This window comes from Python bivittatus, unplaced genomic scaffold (genome assembly GCF_059951505.1).
Source record: "Python bivittatus isolate LINGU-HERP-01145 unplaced genomic scaffold, Pbiv_v1 ctg000350_np1212, whole genome shotgun sequence".
NCBI classification, from domain to species: Eukaryota; Metazoa; Chordata; class Lepidosauria; order Squamata; family Pythonidae; genus Python; species Python bivittatus.
The window spans coordinates 32,412,014-32,434,388 of NW_028277074.1; the positions used below are offsets into that span (position 1 = coordinate 32,412,014).

At 36.4% G+C, this 22,375-nt stretch overlaps 1 protein-coding gene across 3 annotated transcripts in view; it reads left to right on the top strand.

The window, feature by feature from the left end:
- Positions 1-22,375, top strand: part of SH3KBP1 (SH3 domain containing kinase binding protein 1) — a 136,154-nt gene that overhangs the window by 35,358 nt on the left and 78,421 nt on the right. For all 3 annotated transcript variants that reach the window (XM_088144857.1, XM_088144859.1, XM_088144858.1), the window contains exons 3-4: positions 12,957-13,080; positions 20,113-20,219. In XM_088144857.1, the coding sequence (XP_088000983.1) occupies positions 12,957-13,080; positions 20,113-20,219 (231 nt within the window). The remainder of the gene's footprint in view (positions 1-12,956; positions 13,081-20,112; positions 20,220-22,375) is intronic.

Genomic DNA, 22,375 nt, shown 5'->3' on the forward strand with positions numbered 1-22,375 from the left:
GATGTATAGGTTTGTACTGTTGTATAGGATATATAGGATGTACTGATGTATAGGCTCAGCTGCCTCCTGTTCAGTCGTGTTGGTAAAGTTTCTTTGTTCCAAAACTGCTACTCTGAGATCTGTAATGGAATGTCCTGAGAAGTTAAAATGCCCTGCTATTGCTTGGTCCTTGTTATTAGTCTTGTGTCCATTAATTCTTTTGCACAAAGTCTGGCCTGTTTGCCGTATGTAGAATCCAAAAGGGCATTACTGGCAGATATTCAGTATGTTATCCAAAGAAAATTCAAATGAAATTTCATTGAGGCTGGCACCATGAGCAGGCTAGGTTTCAAGTGCCAAGTAAAGCCTATCCACTGGCTTTATATCGCCTGCCAGTTGCAAGGATTGATATATCCTTTGCTCCATTTTTATTGCCAAGGACTGTGATGCTTAAATGTAGTCAAGTTGACTTGGTCTGATCTTAATGCCATGATAATATCCATAAGAGCTTTAGAGTCCCTGATAGATGAGTTCCCAGAGGACTACTCCCACAGTTTAGTGATTTTTAAATCTTTTAATTGCTTTTTAGATGAAGGAATGAATTGATAACCTAAACACTAGAGCAATTTTTATTGATTGATTTTTATAACTTATATCCTGCTTTTCTGCCTTGGGTCAGTCAGGACTTCCTATTCTTAATCTTACATTCTGTTTACATATGGCATAACCAAAAGAAGAATCAGATCAAAATCTGTATAGTCCATCATCATTTTTATAGTAGGTAATCATATGCCCAGGGGAAGCCTGTAATCAGTTCACAAGGGTAATATCCTTCTTTGTTTCTCAGCAGCTGATATTTAAGGCAAGGTATCCCTGATCCAGAAGTAAGCTTTATGGTTAGGAGATCTAGTCTCCATCAGGCTGCTTAATCTCCCTTTTGAGGGGGGAAGCATTGAGTGAAAAAGTTCTTCCTGTTTATATATCCTGAATTGTGTATTAACTTTCATCTCATGTCCCCAGTTTCAAGTCCTTTATAAGATCAGTGAATAGCTAGCCAACCACATAACATTTTAAGTAACCTTTGTATTAAAATATATACATAATCCTGTAGTTGCCTCATTGATGTTACTTTCTGTGGCCTTTAAAAGCTCATGCCACAGTAGAAAAAGCAGAGAAGAACAATTTCTTTTAAGAGAAGTCTTTCTGTGGCAGTTATTTATTATGTATAACCTGAACCTGAATATCTGTAATTTATTTCATTTGGTATACTAAATGCTGGGTAAAATGCATTCAAGGAATATATTCAGAATGTATAAAATTTTGTATAATTGGAGAATTATTATTTAGTAGAGTGTATATACATGTGTGTGTGTGTGTGTGTGTGTGTGTGTGTAGCTGGTCTGTATGTCTAAAAAGAGATTTTTGCGGATTTTTTTTTACCAAACAAATCTGAAAATAGTCTCTAAACAAACCAGAGGTCAACACTGATCTTTTTCCATTTTGTACATAATGGAATTTCACTGTTTTTTATATACTTTTTATAGCGAATTTTCTTTGTGTTATCAATAGAATATGTAGATAGTTCCTGATTGGAATAAATCTCTAATTCAAATTCTTATTTTACAAATAAAAAGAATGTACGTAGGAGTTGAAGATTATTTACCAGCTTGTTAATGAATTGAAACTCAAAGGTGTAAGCCTGACCCAGTGAACTGCTAGACTGAGGAAAAATATTCACACTTAACTGACAGCAGTTCATGTTTGAATGTGCTGGTGAAACCAGTAGCAGCTATCTCTCACAGCCTCCCAGCTGCCACACAGATGGCTAGAAGACTATAACTTCCTGCCACTTTTTTTTTCCATTTCAAAAAAGAGAAAAGAAAAGAAAAGAAAAGAAAAGAAAAGGATCCCTGGTAGCCCAATTGGGATTGATAACATCGTGAATTATGTTGAGGGAGCTTTACTCAACTGTTTTTTCCCCCCATGTTTCATCTTCCTCATCCATGTGGTCACAAGTACCTGGGGCAGACTCATTTTTGTGGAACTGCTCTGTGTCTTTGCCTCTGTGTAAGCAACATGGAAAAAGGGTTACCCACCAGTCCCCTCCATAGGATATGAGTGACCAGCAAAAGTCAATTTAGCCTCAAACAATCCCAGAGCTGACTGGTTTTACTTGTTTCCATGTCGTGCTAGCTCCTCTCAAGGTCCTGTTAAGTATATAATGTGGACAAGTTCAAGAAGCATCAGTATGCTTTGAATACAGACAGTCCTCGACTTACAAACAGCTTACGTTCCAAGAGGCTGTTCGTACGTCCGTTTTGTTTGGACCAAGTAAACCAAGTAAAAGTAAAAAGTAAAAAAAAAAAAGAGGAGGAAGCAGGAGGCAGGGCAGGGTGTGGGCAGAGGAGCCCTGAGTTCTGCTGCTATTGCGAGGAGCAATAGCCACAGACCATGGAGAGTGCAGTGGATGAGCTGGGATACGGTGCATTCCGTTGCCAGGCGAGGCAGAAGAGGCAGCGATGACTCCCTGGGCAAAGGTGGTGGCTGTGCAAGAGGTGCTGTTCAGGGTGGCAGTGGACCTGGAGGAAGCAGAGGGACAAGTGCTCTGCAGCTCACGTTGGAAACTACTGGCCCTTTAGGAGTTTACAGCCTCTCAACACATGCTGTAAACTCCAACTCCAATGTAAACCTCCAACCTCCTGGAAGGCAGGAAAGGGTTAATTTCCAGCACGCTGCGTAAGAGATGTTTGAGGTTTGCACTGGAGTTCCCGGAAAGAATTTGTTTACGCATTGTGCTCTCCTGCCTCACCCAGCGACGGAGCACGCCACGCCCCACCAGCTCATCCCTTTACCCAGAGAGTCACTCCTGCCTCACCTGGCGATGGGGTGCACCATGTAAACTAACCCTTTCCAGACACTCCAACTCCAATGCAAACCTCCAACCTTCTGGTGGGCTGGAAACTAATCCTTTCCCACCTTCTTCTGACTTCTGGGTCCATCTTGTCTGTATCAACAAAAGTTCACAACTCAAAAGTTCGTAAATAGGGGACTGTCTGTATATTTAATATATAGTCTGGCATGCAAAGAAAAAAAAAAGCCACAAGGTGTGGGCTGTTTAGGATATCTCTTTAAGATCAGTCTTCTCCAGTCTGACAACCCCAAGCTATTAGACCACAATTCCTAATCAACATGGCAAATTGTAGTCTCAGCCACCTGGAGGTTGCCAGGTCAGGGAAAGCTGTTTTAGAATCTCAGCCACAATCCTTGATTTGCATAGTTGATCATGAAACGGCACCTATGTTAATTTAATATCAATAGTTCAGACCAGTCCTCACTGGTAAATTTCTTAACAGAATGTTAAAAGCCCTGCAATAACAGTAGAAAACAAATAGCATAGTCTCAGATAATAGAGTAATACCATCCACAATATAAACCATTCCAAACAACCTCCACATTTGCCTAAACCACAAGTAATAACTATGGGAATATCATGTCATCTGTCTTTATCATTATCAAATATCTTAACCCATTCTATTCCTGCTTTTATAATCACAAATGTCATCAAATTCTGTACCTCATAGGTAGTGTTCTCAGTAAAACTTCAGAGTTATTCTTCACTGTCAGCTCTGATGTTATGGGGTATAGTTCAGGGATGATGATTCTAATACTGCCCAAGACAGGTTTCAGTGAAAAACCTAATGCCTGCTTTATCGTTAGGCATTTATTGTAAAGATTAATTAGATTTTTGTCTAATTAGCAGCCTGTACAATTGGGACAGTTTATGTTTATTATGACTTAATTGTTAAAAGTTTCTGAGTAGCTTCTGCTTTTTCAGTATAAATAGTTTGCTTATATATGAGCACTTTAATAATGAAATAAAACAAAAGACTGTAGTAATAATGAGAACCAGAAGCAGGAGGACATCTTTCAAGTGGGCATATAACTAATACTTCAATAACATCATTAGAGTATTAAAGACTATTTCAGCTATCAGAGCAATGTTATCTGCATAGGTCAGATTATTGATGTTTCTTCCTCCAATTTTAAAAATACACTCATCTTCTATCAATACAGTTTCCCTCAATATATATAAATATATAGGTTGAATAAATAAGGGGAGAATATACAATATTGTCTTACTCCTTTGCCAACCTGGAGCCAGTCTGTTTTACCATGTTCCATCTAGTCTGTGGCTTTCTACCTTGTGTATCGGTTTTGCATGAGGGTAATGAGATATCTGAAACTCATTTTTCTAAGTAATAGAAACATAATCAAAGGCCTTCTATAATCAATAAAATCTATATTGACTTCTTTTTAGTATTCTTTGGCTTTCTTGGTTATCCAGCATGCTTCAGTAATAATCTCTCTTGTTCCTTGGCCTTTTCTAAAACCATCTTGAACATCTGGCATCTGCCTTCTGTGTAGGGTTCTAATCTGCATTGGATGATTCTAAACATTATTTTACTAATGTGTGGAATTAAGGATATTGGATGATAGTTTGCGCACACTGTTATATCTCTTTCTTTGATATTGATATGTAGACTAACTTTCAGTCTGCTGGCCATTGGATCATTCTCCAAATTTGCTGGAAATCTGGTTTGGTTAGATCCATGACTGATTCTTCTTTTGTTGCATGCCATATTTCTGTACATATTCCATCAATTCCTGTAGCCTTCTGGCTTGATAATGACCAGAATGCTGATTTAACATATCTTCTAGTGTTAGAGGTTCTTGTAAGTAGGTAATATCTTCTAAAGTATCTTGGATGTTGACATTTTTATTGTTCAGAATTTCAGTATACGCCTTCCATCTTTGTTATCTTCTTTGAATCAGTTCCTCTCTGTGCATTGGGGTCCTTCAGCAGATCAATTCAAGGTTGTATCCCTCCTTTGAGTTTTGACATCTTTTGGAAGACTTTCCTTGTTTTTTCATGTCTGTTTCCATCTTCGATGTCTTTACCATTGATGTAATATTGCTGCTTGTCTCTTCTAAGAGCTCTCTGCAATTCTTTGTTAAGTCTCTTCCTGAGATATTTGTCTTTCTTTTTTTTGGCCTCTCTTCTTGGCAATTTCCCCTGTTTGTCCTGACATTCAGTTTGCTTTCTTCTATTTCTTTGGCAGTCTCCTTTTCCATTCATCTTTAACAGCTTATTAAATTTCATTTCATAGTTTCTCTGGTTCCTTATAAAAGAGGTTCAGGATTTTAAAGTGATTGATGTTTTCCTTGAGAATGATGGGTATATGCTCAAGATTATATTATGGAAACATCATAGGGGGTTTTGAATAAATCTGGTAACAGATAATGTGATTGGAAAGAGAAGAAGAGGACTAGCTGGATGAAAAAACAAGAACTCATTTTTTTCCACATTTAACCTAAGACAGCATGCCATCATCCATTCATTCATGCTGAGACATCAGTTGGATGGATTTTCAAAATCCAATGAGATGAATTTTCAAATACCACCAAGAAGCTCAGCATAGTACTGATGTGCCTTAATGTCATCTGTGTAAATATAATACTGAATACCAAGGAAAGAAATCAACTGATCCTGGGAAAGGATATATATAGAGAATACCATAAGGTGTGCTTGCTTTGGCAGCACATATACTAAAATTGGAACCTTAGAGCCTAAAACTATTCCTAAGAAACATCTACTGAGAAGGGGAAGGCCTGTAATAAGGAGTCACAAACTAATACAGAAAGAACTACTCAAAAAGAAAGAAAAGAAACGAATAGAGAACTTCACTACTGATGCCTAGACACCTCAGCCTAGACAGGAGTATCTTATAATCCAAAGTATCAAGTCCAGCAGCAGCAGCACAGATAACCATCATAGTGTCTTGGCCACCTAGATATAAGTCAGGACACAAGGTGGTGCCACCTTTGTGGGATGATCTGCCCCAAAACCTGATTGAAACGTGTCACTGAAGTTAAAGTCGAAAAGGTGGTCTGGCAGTTCTCCAGGACTTTGAAGAAGAACAAAGAATGGAAAGAGTGATACAGGCCAATAATTAGGACATAATAAGGGATCAGGGAACGTTTCTTTGACAATGAAGGAAGGAGAGCATCATTAGGGGAATCTGGAAATCTATTGGAAGGAGAGCAATTTATCAGATGGATCAAGAAAGGGAGTTGTACAGGAACAAGGGAAGGATCAGAGGGATAGATTGTAAAGGAAAAAGAAGCAGTAACCATAACAACCTCTTCCTGGGTAATTTGAATTCATTGAAGTTAATGGCAGATAATATGGGAGTAGAAGACAACAGTTAAAGGAAAGCCCCTAATAATGTTATTGGCCTTTTCCACCAAACAAACAAACAAACAACAAACAAATAAATACACACACACATGGCCTCGGCAGATGAGAGCAACCAATAGATGGAATCTCTTTAATAAGGTGTTAGGTTAACTCCTCCAACAGCTCACTAAACAACAAATCCTTGTCTATATCTGGTACAAGATGCTCAACCACAGCCCAGGAGGAAGAGGTGGAAGCAAGAGCTGACCATGCAGAGGAGATCCTGTCTGATATACCATTCAGCAATGTTTATGAAAATAAATGTTAATTTGTCAACTGAAACAGCAGTAGGCACGGTGAAGTCCTCAAATACTGCCTGCAGAAATGTGATCTTCAGAATACCCCAAATATCTCAGATGGTAATAATACAAAGGAGACTAAGCAAGGTGCAGGAAGAGAAAAATACATTGGAAAATAGTTTGAGAGGTCACAATCCAGTCCAGCAGAAAATTCAGATTCAAGGCCTTTTGTAATCACCAGGATTCACTACATCTCCTAATCCCCTTTTAACTCTAACACTAATTTTTTCTCATTTGCAACTCTCACACTTCTCTTAATCAGTTCATTAACGTAGACACCTCTCTTTCATACTTTCTCTCAGACACTATCCTTCATATTCTCTAGACTATTCTCTCTACTGTCATTATAGAAAAACAAAACAAAGCAATGCTTCCTTGCATGTATAACAATGGTACAGTATATTGCAACACTGGAAAGATTAATTCACTCAATGGATCGAAGACCTGATTACACTTGCCACCTATGAGCAGACTGCCTATAGACATAGACTTTGTATGGACAAGTGTAATGAAATATGGGACTCATTTATACAAAATACAGCAAGTTAAAAAAACACATGATAGTCGTATATTAGAAATATATATGTACTTGAATAATATTTACATTATATATAGAATTGTAACTGTTTAATAATGACAATGACACATCATGCTACAGGTATGTTTTTCTTTGTTGTACTTTTTTCACTTTTTTGTAAAGCACTTTTTGGTTTTTTTCCCTTGATGATGTATCTCCATCATTATTATCATTGTGCTTTGCTTTTTTTCTTTTTCTTTTGTTATTTATTTATTTATATTTCAGATTTAGTCACCACCCAACTCTGGGCAGTTTACAATAAAATAAGAATAAAAACCAATTAAAATACAATAAAAACAGTAATCAGAAATAAATAATATAGTCCAAGGGATAGATGATATAAATAAATTATCGACCTCCAGGAGCATCTTCAGGGTGCTAACTAGTTGGTTACCCCTCCTTGAGCCCCACACGCATTTAATTAATTAAAAGCAATTAATTTAAGTGATTAAATTAAATTAAGTAATTCATTAAAAAGTAATTAAAAAAGAATATATGGTATGGAGCATCAAACTGAGTACAGCCTAATTCCAGCTGAAGTTTTTCTGGGCAATCAAGTTACCAACCAGAAGCCTGCCAGATATATAAATCTGATTATTAAACCAAAATTCCAAATAGCTTTGATGTTTGTATGATGTAACACCTTGCAAACTGGAGGGGAAATTTCAGAAAAGGCCTTACAACAAATATGTCTACAATTGTAAGTCATTGAAACAACAGCCCATGTGCTTCTTCACTGTCAATTTTACCAAACTTTTACAAGGAAGTTATCTCGTCGTCACTAACTCAATATCCAGGGTGTATGAATCTTTACCTGAACTATCTTTTAGCTGTCCAGAGTGACACCCTCTCCTAACAAGTTGCTCTGTTCTGTTCAGAAGGACCTCACTAGGGACAGTCTGATTCAATTGCTAAAAGTTTAACAATAGTAGCAATTATTCATACACACACACACACACACACACATTTTTTATTACAATTTATGGTCTCTTCTCTGAAATCTTAGTCTTAACAGCCTTGGTGTTTAAAATAGTTTATCTCATATCAGGAAAATTATACCTATGCTGGCTATGTATGTTTTTATGTTTGTTATGTTACGTTATGTTACATTACGTTATGTTATGTTACCTTATTTTTATTTAAGCCTGGTCAGTGATCAAAATAATTCATTTATTCATTTCAGTTCAATTAACTCTGGCTTAGGTATGTATGTATGATGCTGTATTGTATGGAGGTAGACTGCTGTTCATATAAGCAATCAGTATCGATTCTGAATGGATGTTTTACAGAGCATTCCCTAGCCTGGGGGTTTTCTCCTAAAGTATTGTTTAAATACTCTGCTGGCAGGAAGAACTACACGTAAGCAATCAAATAACAGACACTAGTACCCTTGCTTGTCTTTTTTTAAGACAGCATCTGAACTGGCACATTGTAATGTTGGTTTTCTTGGTCATAGCCTTCAGGTATTTGGTCAATTAAGTGAATATTAGGAATTGTACAAAATTGGTTAAAAATTTTAATCAGTCAAATAAAAGCTAAAGTCTCGTTTTAAGCCTCTGGGATTTCAGAAGACTACATCTGTCTTTTAGATTGCTGAGTATTTAGTTGAGGGACTTATTAAGATAATAACAGTAATTCTTCTGTACACAAATGAATTATGTTGAACCCGACTAAAACTGTCTTCTTTGTACTTGCATTATTTAATGAGAGATCAAAATATTGGTGCAAAAAAAAATGAATTCTTTAAGACATCTTTTGCGGAAGTGAAAACGTTATTTTAATGTTATTTAAATGTATCTTGCCACCATTCTTCTTTTCCCCTTGTTCAAGCTCAACCGTGTATTATGAACTGCCAGAGCTTGACGGTTTCCGTTTGTTTTGTTTCTGTTTTACATAGAACTGGGGCAGGGAGAGACAGCAGGTGTCACAAGCAAGTTCTGTAATCTATTTTAATTCAAGTTAAATGGCAAGCATGATTTGTTGTTGGTCTTTGTAACAAAGACAACCAAGAATGCAATACAATAAACAATTAAAGTAAAATAAGATTATGAAGTTGGCACCATTTCTTACAATATGCCATGCCCTCTATGTGTCTTCCCTCTAAACGACTCATGCTGTTGTATTGTGCCCACATTTTTTATCTTTGTTTTGACTACCTTAGAAATTAGTTGGGAGCAGAATTTGTTGTTTGCCTTGATATCTCCTCTTCCTCCCTTTTAGGTGCTAATTTTTGGGGCCAGATTTTTGGGGTAGAATTTATTATCTTTTTTTACTGCAAAGACAACCAAATGGTATTTTATAAGTATAAGCTCTGATAACACTTGTACTGATCTCTGAGAATCTAATGGAAGAAAAAATGCAAACTCCCTAGAAATTTTAACTCCAAAGTACAGAGCAGAAGAGGTGATATACTCATGTCTGATTGTGACCACTTTGGTCATTTTAAATCAAGTAAAATGGCACAGAATAGTTCAGTACATAACAAAATGTACATTTGTTTGATAGGTTTGATATTTTTCAGTGTTACAAAACTTGGAATTATGTAGCAGAAATAAGTGATCTCTGGAAATATGTAAAATATTATAAAGGCTTGCTTCAGATGGATATGAATATTGATTACTTTAAACTCACCTTGTTCCAGTGCAAATTTTGTGCTTCTTTATGTAACTGGAAAGACAATGCCATAATACTGAGGATGAGCTGACTGTAGCACACATACAAGATTCTGCTCTGGCTACTGCTTGCATGTATGTAAAATTGCATCTTGAGCTGAGATCCATTATTCTAGGAGCATCAAATGGCTGAGATACGTTATTTCAGTGTCACCATACTCCCATGGTTGAGAGCGGTGTGACAGTAGAAAGCCTAACAAAAATATTAGGGATTTAATCTAAAGAGAAGGGTTGAAGTAAGGGAGTAGTTGAATAGATTTTGATGGACTTGATTTTTCATATTTACCTAACCATCTTCTAAAATGTGGGAAAGCTGTAATTGATACAGTTGAAAGCTACAGTAAGGTCTAGGACTTGCTTTGTGTTCATATGAGCAGTATTCTCTTAGTATATTATTGAATTGATGATATGCCTGCAAAACGTCACTGATTTTTACTTTTCAAAATAGTGGGGAATTAGCAAGGGCAGAAAAAAAGGCCTGCTTTAAATAGTTTACTAGGAAATTTCTATTATGTAATGAAAATATTGTTCCATAATAGGTTTAAGAACCTAATCCTTTTTTTCTGAAATATGTCCAGGAAAAAAATTAAGTTTATTGGAAAAAGCCACTGCCTTGTCCACAGAATTGCTGTGTACTCATAGGAACATCCAATTTTCTGCTGAGCACAGATAACTGGAATTAGCAGAGTTTTATTCATGAGACTATTTTTGCTCTGTATTAGTTCTGGTTTCAAGGCAGTGTGTAATATTGCTGTCGAATTTGGAAGATACTCAGCTATATTTCCAAGCTGTCTGAGGAAAGTTAGTTTTGGGAACCAGACACTGGTTATATTGCACTCTAACTGCAACATAAAATAAACTTTGTTAGTCACAGGTTATAAATTGATCAGATCCCACAAATGATGGGTTTACTGATTCTTGATAGTATGTCATGTTTCTGACTTCCATTTATCCTGTCCCAACTATGCAACTGAAATAAAATGTATGTTTTCAAGATTTGGCTGCAATCTTTTCGGCTGTAAAGTTTTATTAAACAAATAAAGGGTAGGGTAGAAAGATTATGAAATTACCAGTTGAGTGTTTGCTATCTGATTTTGTTCAGGCATCTTTTGTTTCAAAGCACTTTGTTAGACTTTCACAATCAAAAAGAACCAGTGTCAGAACCAAAATATTTACTGCATTTACCTGCATTGGATTATTTGAATTTTTAACAGCACTATTTCTAGAATAAGAATGATTGGAACATGAATGAGAAACGCACAGGCAAACTTCAAATCTTTATGTAAAGTTAGCTTTTAAAATATGTACAGTGTTGGTATGACATCACTATGAGAATTTCTGCTTACTGCTGGCAGTGTTGGTGAGACCTGGAGGTGTTGGAGGTGCTTGTCAGTGTGTCTTTTGGGATGGCAGCACTGGTGGAGCCTTCTTGGTGGCGGCAACAATGGATTTTTTAAAAAGCTAGCATACAAGCCTGCTTGGTGGGCTACGTGTTGGGCAGACTATGTTGGGCACACGTCTTAAAGTTGCCGAAATTGAAAAACACTGAGTTAAATGAACAAATAGTAAGACTAGTGTCATTATTAATCAATTGCATGCTGGTAGTTTTCCCAGCATTTTTAAACTTGAAAATCTGATGACTTATTTAAAGAAATGGAACATCAGTGCATCAACCAGAATTTATAGTTCATGATTAGCATTACTTTTCTGCCATTTTAAGGTTCTTTTGTTTCTGCCCAATTAAGAGTTTATGGCTGAGAAGGTTCTTAAAGCTTCCTTTGCCTCTGTATGTAGAAAAGAGAGAGGAAGATCATTCTGGTTGCAGGAAGAAATGAATGTTGGATAAAACTGCCCAAGGCAAAAAGGACCCCCAAAGTTCAGTTCCAGTCTCTCTTTAACAGCACTTTGTTTCTAAAACTCTATGAATGACTATTGCTATAGCTGAGGGCACAGTTGATGGAAAGAAACTGAAAATTTGACTTAGTATGTTCACTTAGTATATTTCAAGCTCTTTCTTCCCACTCCATATTCCCCTGGTGATCCAAGATCTCTTCAAAATGTGTGTTTTCTATCTGTAGTTGGTTAGGCTACAAGAAATACCATACTCACTTCCTCTGTGGCTCATTGATGATAGCTTGCGTTGTACACCTGCAGTCAGAGTTACTTTCCTTTTCATTGCTGTATGCCTATTCTTCAAATTAAGACATAATATTGAAGGTAGGGATTTAACATATGTGTGTGGAAGGAGGTATTGTGTCTGGGCTGGATAGCCCACAGGCTGCTTATGGTCTACCAAGTCCATTTTTGCAACGCCAAGGCTCTTTAAGATCATAGCATTTAAAGATAGCAGTTTTCAACTGAATTATTGTTTTCTGGTTTTGATTATTTAAGCCTTAGAATAGATTAGATTTCTGGGATTACATCTGTTTTATATATTTCTCATTCCCCCCACCCCTCACCCCAAGAGAAAAAAAAGCTAAAAGCTCTGTTCCTGCTTACTTAGTGATGTAACTCTCATGGCCCTAGCATTCCCTAGAGACAGGAAATAATAGTTTTGGGTTTTATTTTTTGTTTTTAATGTACGTCTGGACAAAAACTGCTCCCTGTACTATAGCAAGGAATGGAACTAATTCCTAAATAAGCATTCAGAGGCTCTTACTCTAAAGGCTGAAGTTTTGCATTTCCATGTAATAATTCTACTTAGAGTTGATTATGGAAATCAACATATATATTGGCATTGTTAATATTTGAATGAAGAGCAGCAAGGAATCCAATGGCTGTTGGCTAAATTGAGAAGTTGGGGAGAAAGGGAATGAACATCCAAGTAGAAGGCAATGACAAACCACTTCCGTACTGTGAACAAGAAAACTATGAATGTGTCTATGAAATCACAGATATTGAGTTTGACTCAAAGAAACTTTTATTTAAATATTAGTAATGTGAATTATCCTTTACTATTGATTTCAAAAAGGTTTCATTTATTTTGTTTAGCTTTGTGTACCATCAGGTACTAGAGTCTCTTAGCAGTTTACAAGATGTGCAGACTCCGATATTTATCACATAGTTCATCTCTGTTCATGGATGTAAGTTCTAAAAGGCACTCCCCCCTTTTGTTTTTATTTCTTATACAGGAAATAAAAAAAGATGTGAAGAAAGAAAATCTTGCCAGCAAAGGACCAGAAATGTCTATTCATGAAGTTTCTAATGGAAGTTCTTTGCTATTGTCTGAGACAATTATTAGAACCTCCAAAAAAGGTAATATATTTTTAATTATAAAACTTTAATAAAGAGAAATTATACTTGATATTTTCAGTGTATCCTAAGCAAGTCAGTATACTTCCTGTGCCTCTTAGTTGCTGTAATAGAGGCAACAGTATGTTCCTAGATTAGAGATCATATCTTATATTCAGTAGGATGAGCATGCTTGGGGTAAAATTGCGCTACCGACCAAAATGTACTCAAACTGACTGCTGTTGTTCTGCTAACAGGGAAGGCTGTATACAGATGCAGCCAAAAGTATTGGTACCCCTCCATTTTTTTCTAAAGAATCCCAATTGGTTGTGAAATAAGTTGAAACAGACACAAGTAAATGCATCCACCATTCTTTATGCCATAGTACAGTACATAGCACAGATACTTTGTTTTTGATGTATGACTTAACATACATTTCATAAGATTGTAGATTATTATTTCCATTCTTTCCTACCTTTTCTGTAACGCTGAATTAAAGCTAAAACTTTCACTGTTTCCATTGTCAACGATGCTTGTCTTTCTACCAATTTCCTGTGTTGCTGTTTTTCTTAGTGCTTACCCTGCATGATTGTGGGGTCTGGTTGTTTTTGCACTGCACTTGCTTTAGTTCTTACAGCAAAGGTATCGATGCGCTAGATGATGAAGGGGATTTTTTTTTGTTTTATCAGCAGCTTATCACAGAGTCTGAAAGGAAATGAGATATACACCCATAATTAGAAACACACACACATGTACACACACAAACACCCTCTCCCCATGTATGTATGTATGTATGTATGTATGTATATTGGGGCTGGGAAGGGGAGGGGGATAGATATAGACTTGCTTATTTATAAAGCAGATAAGATGTTTTTCAACTTACCAGTCATTTATTTTCATGTATAATTGTGTTTCTGTGTGTGTGCGTGCTTGTGTATGTATACACACATATTGTAGATAAAAATGTATAGTGTTTTATGCACTCCTGGAGGATGAGTTCCTTCTTGAAGAGTTAACAAGAACATTCTGGAAGGGAAAGTGATAATGACGTTGCTTCAGTTGCATGTGGTAGAACTTAGCAACAAACTATGTTAGGGCATGGGAACTAGGAGGACAAAAGCTGCCTAAACAAGTTGTATTTTGAAGAGACCTTTAATGAAATGAGACAAGTATATCCTAGTAAACTTCTAATGTAACTATTCTCCGTAATGCTGGAATTGCTCTACATGGACTTTTTCTTAAAATCCCTTTTTTACTACATTTATTAAGCAGATAGTCAGTTTCTTATTTAAGCATTGTTTCTGCCCGGTAGTATTGTTTTTAGCAAAAGCTTTATAAGTATTGTACTGATTGTAGCAGGGTTAGAAAAGGAGTAGAAAATTAGGAACCATTTCTGAAGAATGCTGATGTTAGAGAATGTGGTTTGAGTTTCGCCATATCCTTTATATAGAGATGCCCGACTTTCTTCAAGCTCAGGGCCACATTTTGCCTGTAACTTATGTCTCGTGGTTTCATTCTAAAGTCCTAGGAGGGGTCAGGTAAAAAAATAATTATATTCCATTTCTTTTACATTTAATAATTTCACCCACATCAACATTTCTATGTAAATATTTAAACATACTAGATAGAATTAATCACCAGTCATGTATTTAATAATGTTTCCTTTCTGACACATTAAAAATTAGAATTTGGAAATTATCAAGAGGCCATGCCCAAAGCTTCTCAAGGGAATGTGTGGCCCTGAGGTCTCAGATCAAGTTCTTCTCTTTAATGTCCCTGGTTGACTTACTTTAGCCTTGCGTGAGCTCTGTTTCAAAAACCAGAACGGAAGTTGCTGCAAAAGGCCTGTTGAATTTACAGTAGCCATACCTGGAGAGCATAGCAGCAGTTCCATCTGGAATTATCCCTAGAATCTGTTAATAATTAAAACAGAACTAATTGGTGTTCAATGGTCAGTATGCATTTTTCCCATAAGAATATTTTTTTAAAAATGTCTTACTGGTTTAATCTGAGGTCTACTTTTTGAGGTCCAGCATTGTCTGCTGTGGGCCCAGGAATTAACAATTACCAGTTTGGCCCACCTTTTACTAACTCAGTCTGTTATTTGATACCCTTTTATGGCAACACATTTCAAACATTTTGCTAGTACTAGTTGTAATTATGTTTTTTGGTTCAAGGTTCAGTTTTGACTGTGTGACAATCTGTTTTTTGAGTGCATTCTTCCCAAATCACAGAATGCTGATTCTTTTTAATTATATAAAGCTTGCACATGTAATCTGAAACTCATAAAAAGGTAGATGCTGTAAGAAACAAAGTTGTAGACATTGTATTAAACCACTAAATTATTTATATAAATTTAGTTTTATGTTTAAACACCTTTTACTTAAAAAATTGTAGAAGGATTTGAAATAATTTCTTCAAATCTCAGTGGTAATCAGTTTAAAGAGATTAATAATTTCCAGCATTTGCCTCTGTAATCTCTTTGGTTTTAAAGCTACAAACTGAAACAGCTGTGTTCTTTACCATGCACTTATGCTCTATGTATTTTTAAAAATATACTTCCGGCTACTTTGAGTGGAACAGCTGTCAGCTCTTCCTTATTCTTTTCAGAAAATTCTGTACTGTGGTGTTCAGTTTAGTGAAATAATGAGAAAATTCATGTAGGAATAACAAACAAATAGGGGATCTTTGAATAGAGAAAAAAGTCAGCATTATATAGGATCCCTCTTACCGGATTATATATGATTTGAGGCAAGAAAACTAGATTGTTAAAGACAGAGGAATATTAGGGCACTAGACTCCAAAGAAAATATAACATTTGATGTATAATTTCCAGAATATAAACCCTGAGAACCAAAAATACTGGTGCATTTTTGCAGTGGTAATTTTGCAAGATTCTTTTAGTGTTCTGAAAGACTTGGCACTGCTTTTTGAATTGCATTTGTGGACGTAATGGAAGGCCACATATGGCATTTGGCAGTCAGGCCTCTGGGTTCTTAAGGCCCTGGAATGAAAAGGAAGCACATTCTGTTACAACAGCAGCAACTTTAAATCCTAGTCATTCTTAATAGTGTTTTTACATCCATGCACTTTTACTAACCATTTAATTTTTAATGCCCTCTGCAGTTCTGCTTTTATGTAAGATGTTACAGTGTTCCAAATCAAATGAAAAAAGGGAAGCTGGGTAAAAAAGAGAAATCATATTTATTTGCTTTGCTAAAACTTGTAATATTTATGGTGACTGCAAACTATTTTTTCCCTCTGGTGTCTTTATTTTATAGGTTAGGAAACTGTTTCCTTGAGTCTGATAATACAGATTTACACTGTAACTTTTTTTTTTTTAATCTTGTGACCTATTTCCATCACTGTGGTGTATGCTAACCCCATACAGAGAATTGTCTTAAGGAGGTTCACAGGACAAAGAGAAAGCAGTGTGGAATTCAGTTCATGGAAAAAATAAATTTGCTCTGTGTGAGAGAGGTTATGAACATTTAATGCAACCCATAGTCAATTTAAATGAGCACTGTAGCTGAGTGAAAAATAACTTATCCTAATTTAACCATTTTAGATTTTAAAGAAAGCTATCAGAATGGTATATACAGTCTACCTTCCCTTAAGATAGGGAATTACATTACAATATGGGCCCATGTACAGGGTTTACATGACTTCCACAAACCTGTCTTGGAGTGGGGGGAGAATTTCTCTGTTTTCACACAGTATATCCTGTGTGGTATTTTCAGTTATATCTACAACTGGTTTCATCCTTATTGGGACTCTTCAGACACAGGTAGCCAGGTGTAATTCTATGGGGTTCAGACCCTCTACCAGGAATCGAACTCACAAACCTTCACGCTTGAGATGACTATATACAGTGCATTAGCTAGGAGCTATGCAGGACCTAGCACTCAGCAGCTGCAGGAAGGTATATCTAGAAGTGCTGTAAATGGACTGGCCATTACTCTTAGTATAGTGAATATTAACAATATTTCTTCATCTTATATACTATAACAAAATACATAATAATAATGAATAAAAACAGACAACAGATTATTATATATGACTCAGCTTCGAACACTATTCATAGAATGGTGTTAATTATCCATTGGTAGCTTAAAAACAGTTTTGAAGCTCATATTTTCCAGTTCAGTGCTTTCCAAATGTGGAAAGCACTAGGGATTCCCAACTAATATTCCCAAGACAAATAAGGGACACCAAGTTGGAAAGATCTGTTTACGTTGATTAGTTATGTTGGTTTTTTTTTTTTTAATTTGTTTTGGTGACACACATATTCCCACTGTTTTCTTCTGTTTTCTTGAACCTCTCCATTGAACTATAATCTATCTATTTTACCTTATACTTCTCCTGCTCCTCACAAACAACCATCCCCAGATACAGTGATTCTATGATAGTGTTTTGCCTGAAACATTTTTATCCTATTCTCTAGGAAAAGGCTAATTGGTTCATGTAAGGCAGAAGAGGAAGACTAGTTCCTGTTAAAAAAGGCAGACCACCAACTGTCATACTGATTAAGAACTCAGGGGTTGAAGTCCAACACTTTTGGAAGGCACCAGGTTAGGGAAGATTGTGGTAGTTCTTATAAAACTAGACATAATGAAAATAATTCAGGGAGAGAAAGAGGTGGTCATCTTTCAACAGAGCCAGTGGGAGAGGTCAAACTTCCTAGCTCTCATTCTACATTAAGTGTTTAACGTCTGTTTGGGGCAGCTTTCTTATTGTAATCTTGGCAACTGTTAGAGGAAATATAGCATTGTATTTTGCTGATCTTAGCTTTCTTCAAAATGATATAAAATTGGTAGCTATAACCCATCATGTCACTGAGGCCAAAGGTGTGTATGAGTCATTTAGTACTCACCCCCTCCCTATAAAACTGTTTCAGCTGATACCTGCCAAGCCCTATCCAAGCAGGCCTTAGGTGGGCCCAGAAAATTTTCTGGTTTACTTTAGAGTTACGATTCTTTTGGTCTTATTTAGTTTGAATTGTTAATTGTTAACCTTTTGTCTTAGGAAGATTTACCAGAAAATGCAGCTAATGCATAACAAATACGTATTTCTGAAAAAGTTAATCATGATCTCTGTGAAATCAACCACATAAATTTTGCATCTACATGGAGCCAGGTTCAGAATTTCCTAGAGCTAATTTTTTTGGTGAGAGCCCTATTTTCATCTGCTTGGTCAGAGACCATTCTGCTGCTTTTATTTCAGTCAATCCATTCCAGTGAAGAAAGGTTACAGAACTTACTAAGCTTGGAGAAAGTTGCTTCCTTTTTTGAAAAGAAAACCCAAGGTTTTAAGTGCCATTGCACCAGTATTTTGGAATTAGCTTTGGCATTGTGCCAGGAAATTCAGAACTGAAATTCTAAAGCCACTCAGTGATCAGGTATGTAATTATAGTGGGAAGAGCTATAATTCCAGTGGCTGGAAACAGCTGAAGAAATAAGGGTACAAAGGGGAAGAGGTTTGTAGGCAAGAGTACCAGTTTCCTTGAAGATGAAAGTTTTGTGCAGTATCTGGGATTGAAATGGGTGTGGTCCACCAAGAGGAAAAAAAAGAAGAAATAAAATGTGTAGGACTCTGAGGAAAGACTGCTGTGTACAGGTTTCAGAGAAATATAAAATATTCATGCATTTAATATTTCAACTTCACTTTTGGCAATCAGCATGGTTAAAGTGTCAAACTGAAGTTGAATCTAAAATATGGACAACACACAGGCCTTCCTTGACGTTGGCTGCCCCCTTGTGGTAGTTCTCTCAATGTCAGTTTCTGACCAAAGACCCTGAGCTTAAAAACATGGTGATATGGAACCAACAAATGGTCATGTCAGTTTGGGAATTTTTCACTTTCCATGTTGGTGGAGTGCAGAGTTCAGCATACTTGATATTGTATGGCAGTACAGTGAAGACTATTTAAACACTGTACAATGTACTGTATCTTATTTTCTAAGATAAAAAAGAATATCACAAATTATGTTAGATGTAGCTTTGAAACTTCTACTTGTGTGTGACTTTATTTTTAGTCTTTCATTATGAGCAAAAAAACACTTCTCAGTTTTAAGGTCATCAGTCGTACATGCTAATTTAAGATTTCCTAATGCTAACCCTGCATTTCTGATTACTTGAACAGAAAACTATCAACATGTGCTTTTGACGCACTTCTTAGTTTCGAAAGCTGTCATGCAGCATGTAGAGCTAGTATGCAAAATGCAGAAGTCCAGAGTTACTCTAGGCACTGCAGATTTCTTTAGATCATGGCTATTACCACTACTTACAATTTTAGTGTTTCATATAAATAGTTAAACACTGCTGTGATAATTCTCTTTTGGATCAGGATGAGGAGCAGGAGCAGAAAAAGCTCTGGTCCTAGTCTAGGTAATAAAGAATCAGCATAATCAGGGAAGTCTGTCAATTAATAACTGTTCAAGGCACAAGAATAAAAGGTAGACATTGCTTCTAGAGAGATTTATATTAAAGCATGTCATTTCTTGCCCTTATTTAGTTGGTGGTAGTCAAGCCTGGTCTTGCTGAATGACCAGGTGGTCATACCATGTCATTGCCACCTAACTCAGACGTGTAACCTAAGACCACACAGCCACCAGGAATATACACTTGGCCCACCCTTGTCTAGGCCTAGAGGTTCATCAGGAGTGGGTTTGGTTAGTACTTGGGTAGAAGATCTCAAAGGAATTGCAGAGTTATAGGCTAGACTGGGAAGATACCACAGAAGACGGGAATGCAAAAACTATTATGTTGTTATCAAGAAAGCTACATGTCACTGTGAGTACATATTGATTTCTAGGAGATTTTATATCCTTTTATATCATTTAGGAAGTTTTACACCAGGGTCCATGTAAGACCAATTCCATTTACCTGCCTGACATAGTCATTGCAGGTTGCCTGACTGTCATTATGACATTGAGAAATAGCATATTAAGTTGAATTGAAGTGTGTGCTCAAAATGGTAGGGTCCAATCTCCCTGTTACCTGTAAATATTCACTTTATAATTAATAATAAAAATATTGGGATCTTATTTAATTGTAGGTGAACGAAATAGACGGCGACGATGTCAGGTGGCTTTCAGTTATATGCCCCAAAATGAAGATGAACTGGAGTTGAAAGTTGGAGACATCATTGAGGTAGTGGGAGAAGTAAGTAGTGCTCTTAAGCTTTGCAATGTCCAATTTTCTCTTATATTTTGAATACTGTCCTGTCCATAGTGAATAAATACATTTTAAAATAAATAAATTCAGTGAGAAGGTGCATAGCATCCATATAAAGCAGAAGAGACTCATTATTTCTATTGCCTACATTGGTGTAGAAAGAAATGCTAGGTAAATGGGAAATCTATGCACATTTCCCATAATCTATGAGTCATCTCTTTTCTTGGAGGTTGCTTATTCTACATGGTGTACGTAGCTTGGCTGATTGAAGAGGAAGAAAACATTATTTGTTTCTTTATTATATTTAAGGTCACCCAACTCCAGAATGATTATGGGTGGCATACATTATGAAGGATGAAAACAGTGGTAAACAAGAAGAGCATGCATGTCCTGACACAAATTCCAAACACCTCAGTAAATATACCTGACAGGAGTATGACCACCACCCTGTTCAAGAGCCTGGGGGAAGAGCCAACATTTTTAAGGACTTCTGGAAAACCGTTAGGGTGTGAGCCACACAGATTTCTGGGGAAATGCTATTCCAGAGGGTAGATGCCATGAAAGAGAAAGTATGCTTCATGGGTCCTGCTACATGGCATTTTTGGATAGACAAGATCTGTAGCATACCGACTCTGCTCAATACTACTGTATGGGTAGAAACAATGGAAGATGGGCAATCCCTCCGATAACCAGGCCCTATGCCATGAAGGGCTTTATAGGTGATAAGCAACACCTTGAATTGCACCAGGAAGCTCAATGGCAACCAGTGCAGTTCATGAAGCAGTGGGGACACATAGGCATACTGAGGCATGCTCACCACTCTCTGTTCCACTGCATTCTGGATCAGCTGTAGCTTCTGTTCTTCAGTGGTAACCCCATGTAGAGCGCATTGCAATAGTCCAACTATTACCTAGGCTCCTTATATTTTTTTATATATTTATTTATTATTAGCATTATGTAGTAACAAACAAGAAGGTACCAATCTGAAGAGTTTAGCATTTGAAGTAATTTCTAAAAATAATAATTGAACTGTGGTTCAAAATTTGCCTTGAATGAGGGTTAGTTGTTATATGACATGAGAACTTAAACAGAGAAGCTGAAGTCATGATGTAAAGATGGGCTTTGAGGAATACTATGGAAGATGAGACAGTTTTACCTGAGCAGGGTGATAGTTATATAGACCAGCAAGGGAATGATCCAAGGAATTAAAACAAAAAAAAGATAGCTTGGCTGTATTAAAGATAAAGGAGAAAAAATTAGAGCTGTTATAGAGTTAATGTAGTCAAGACTAAGGGAGGATTTGCAGATAAAGGCAAAGTATTTGTACTGGATAGTGGAGTGGAAGTAATGCTAGAGCAGGGGATTTAAAAGCAATAGCACACAGTCTGTAAAGTTTAAAAAAAGTGAGTAAAAAAGATGAATGAGTCCAGATCGAAATAAGAGGCTTGAGAGTAGTGTTCTTGCTATTGTATACAGGCAGAACCAGCATGATGCATTGCTACACTAAACATAGGAAATAAATCAGTGATAAAGCCAAGACTGGTGCCTGATCTACAGGGTGGATGGTTATACTGGCCATATAATTTATGAAGCTGTAAATGCCCCCCATGGTGAAATATTCCACTTATTGCACACTAACTTTGGCACATGTATTCTGGCTCACATTCAAGCAGAATTGCATGTTACTCAAATGTTTCTGTTTTAATGTTAATTAAATACTAGTAGAATAAACCAGATTTATAATCCTTGGATGATTACCTGAATCTACTGTTGATGGATTAATGAGTGTTCTTTAAATACATATAATAGTCCTACTGCTAAGTATAAGTATTAAAGCATACGTTTTAATTAGTGTTTTTCCAAATATATTGTTCTGTATTATTCAGCCTATATGTTCAGTAGAGGACGAGTGTATAGATTTCAACCTCTCTCTTATTAAACATTAAGTTGTTTAATCCTATTCTAATATTCTTCATAGTAAGACATATTCTGTGCTTAAAAGTTTCTTATTATTATTATTTCCAAAAATTTATAAAAAAATAAACAAACTATGATATTCCCAGTTTGCTTCTGTTTTGTTTTTGCTTGGTAGACTTAAGTTATACAGTATTCTTTCACATATTGAAACTCTATCAGCTTTCTGT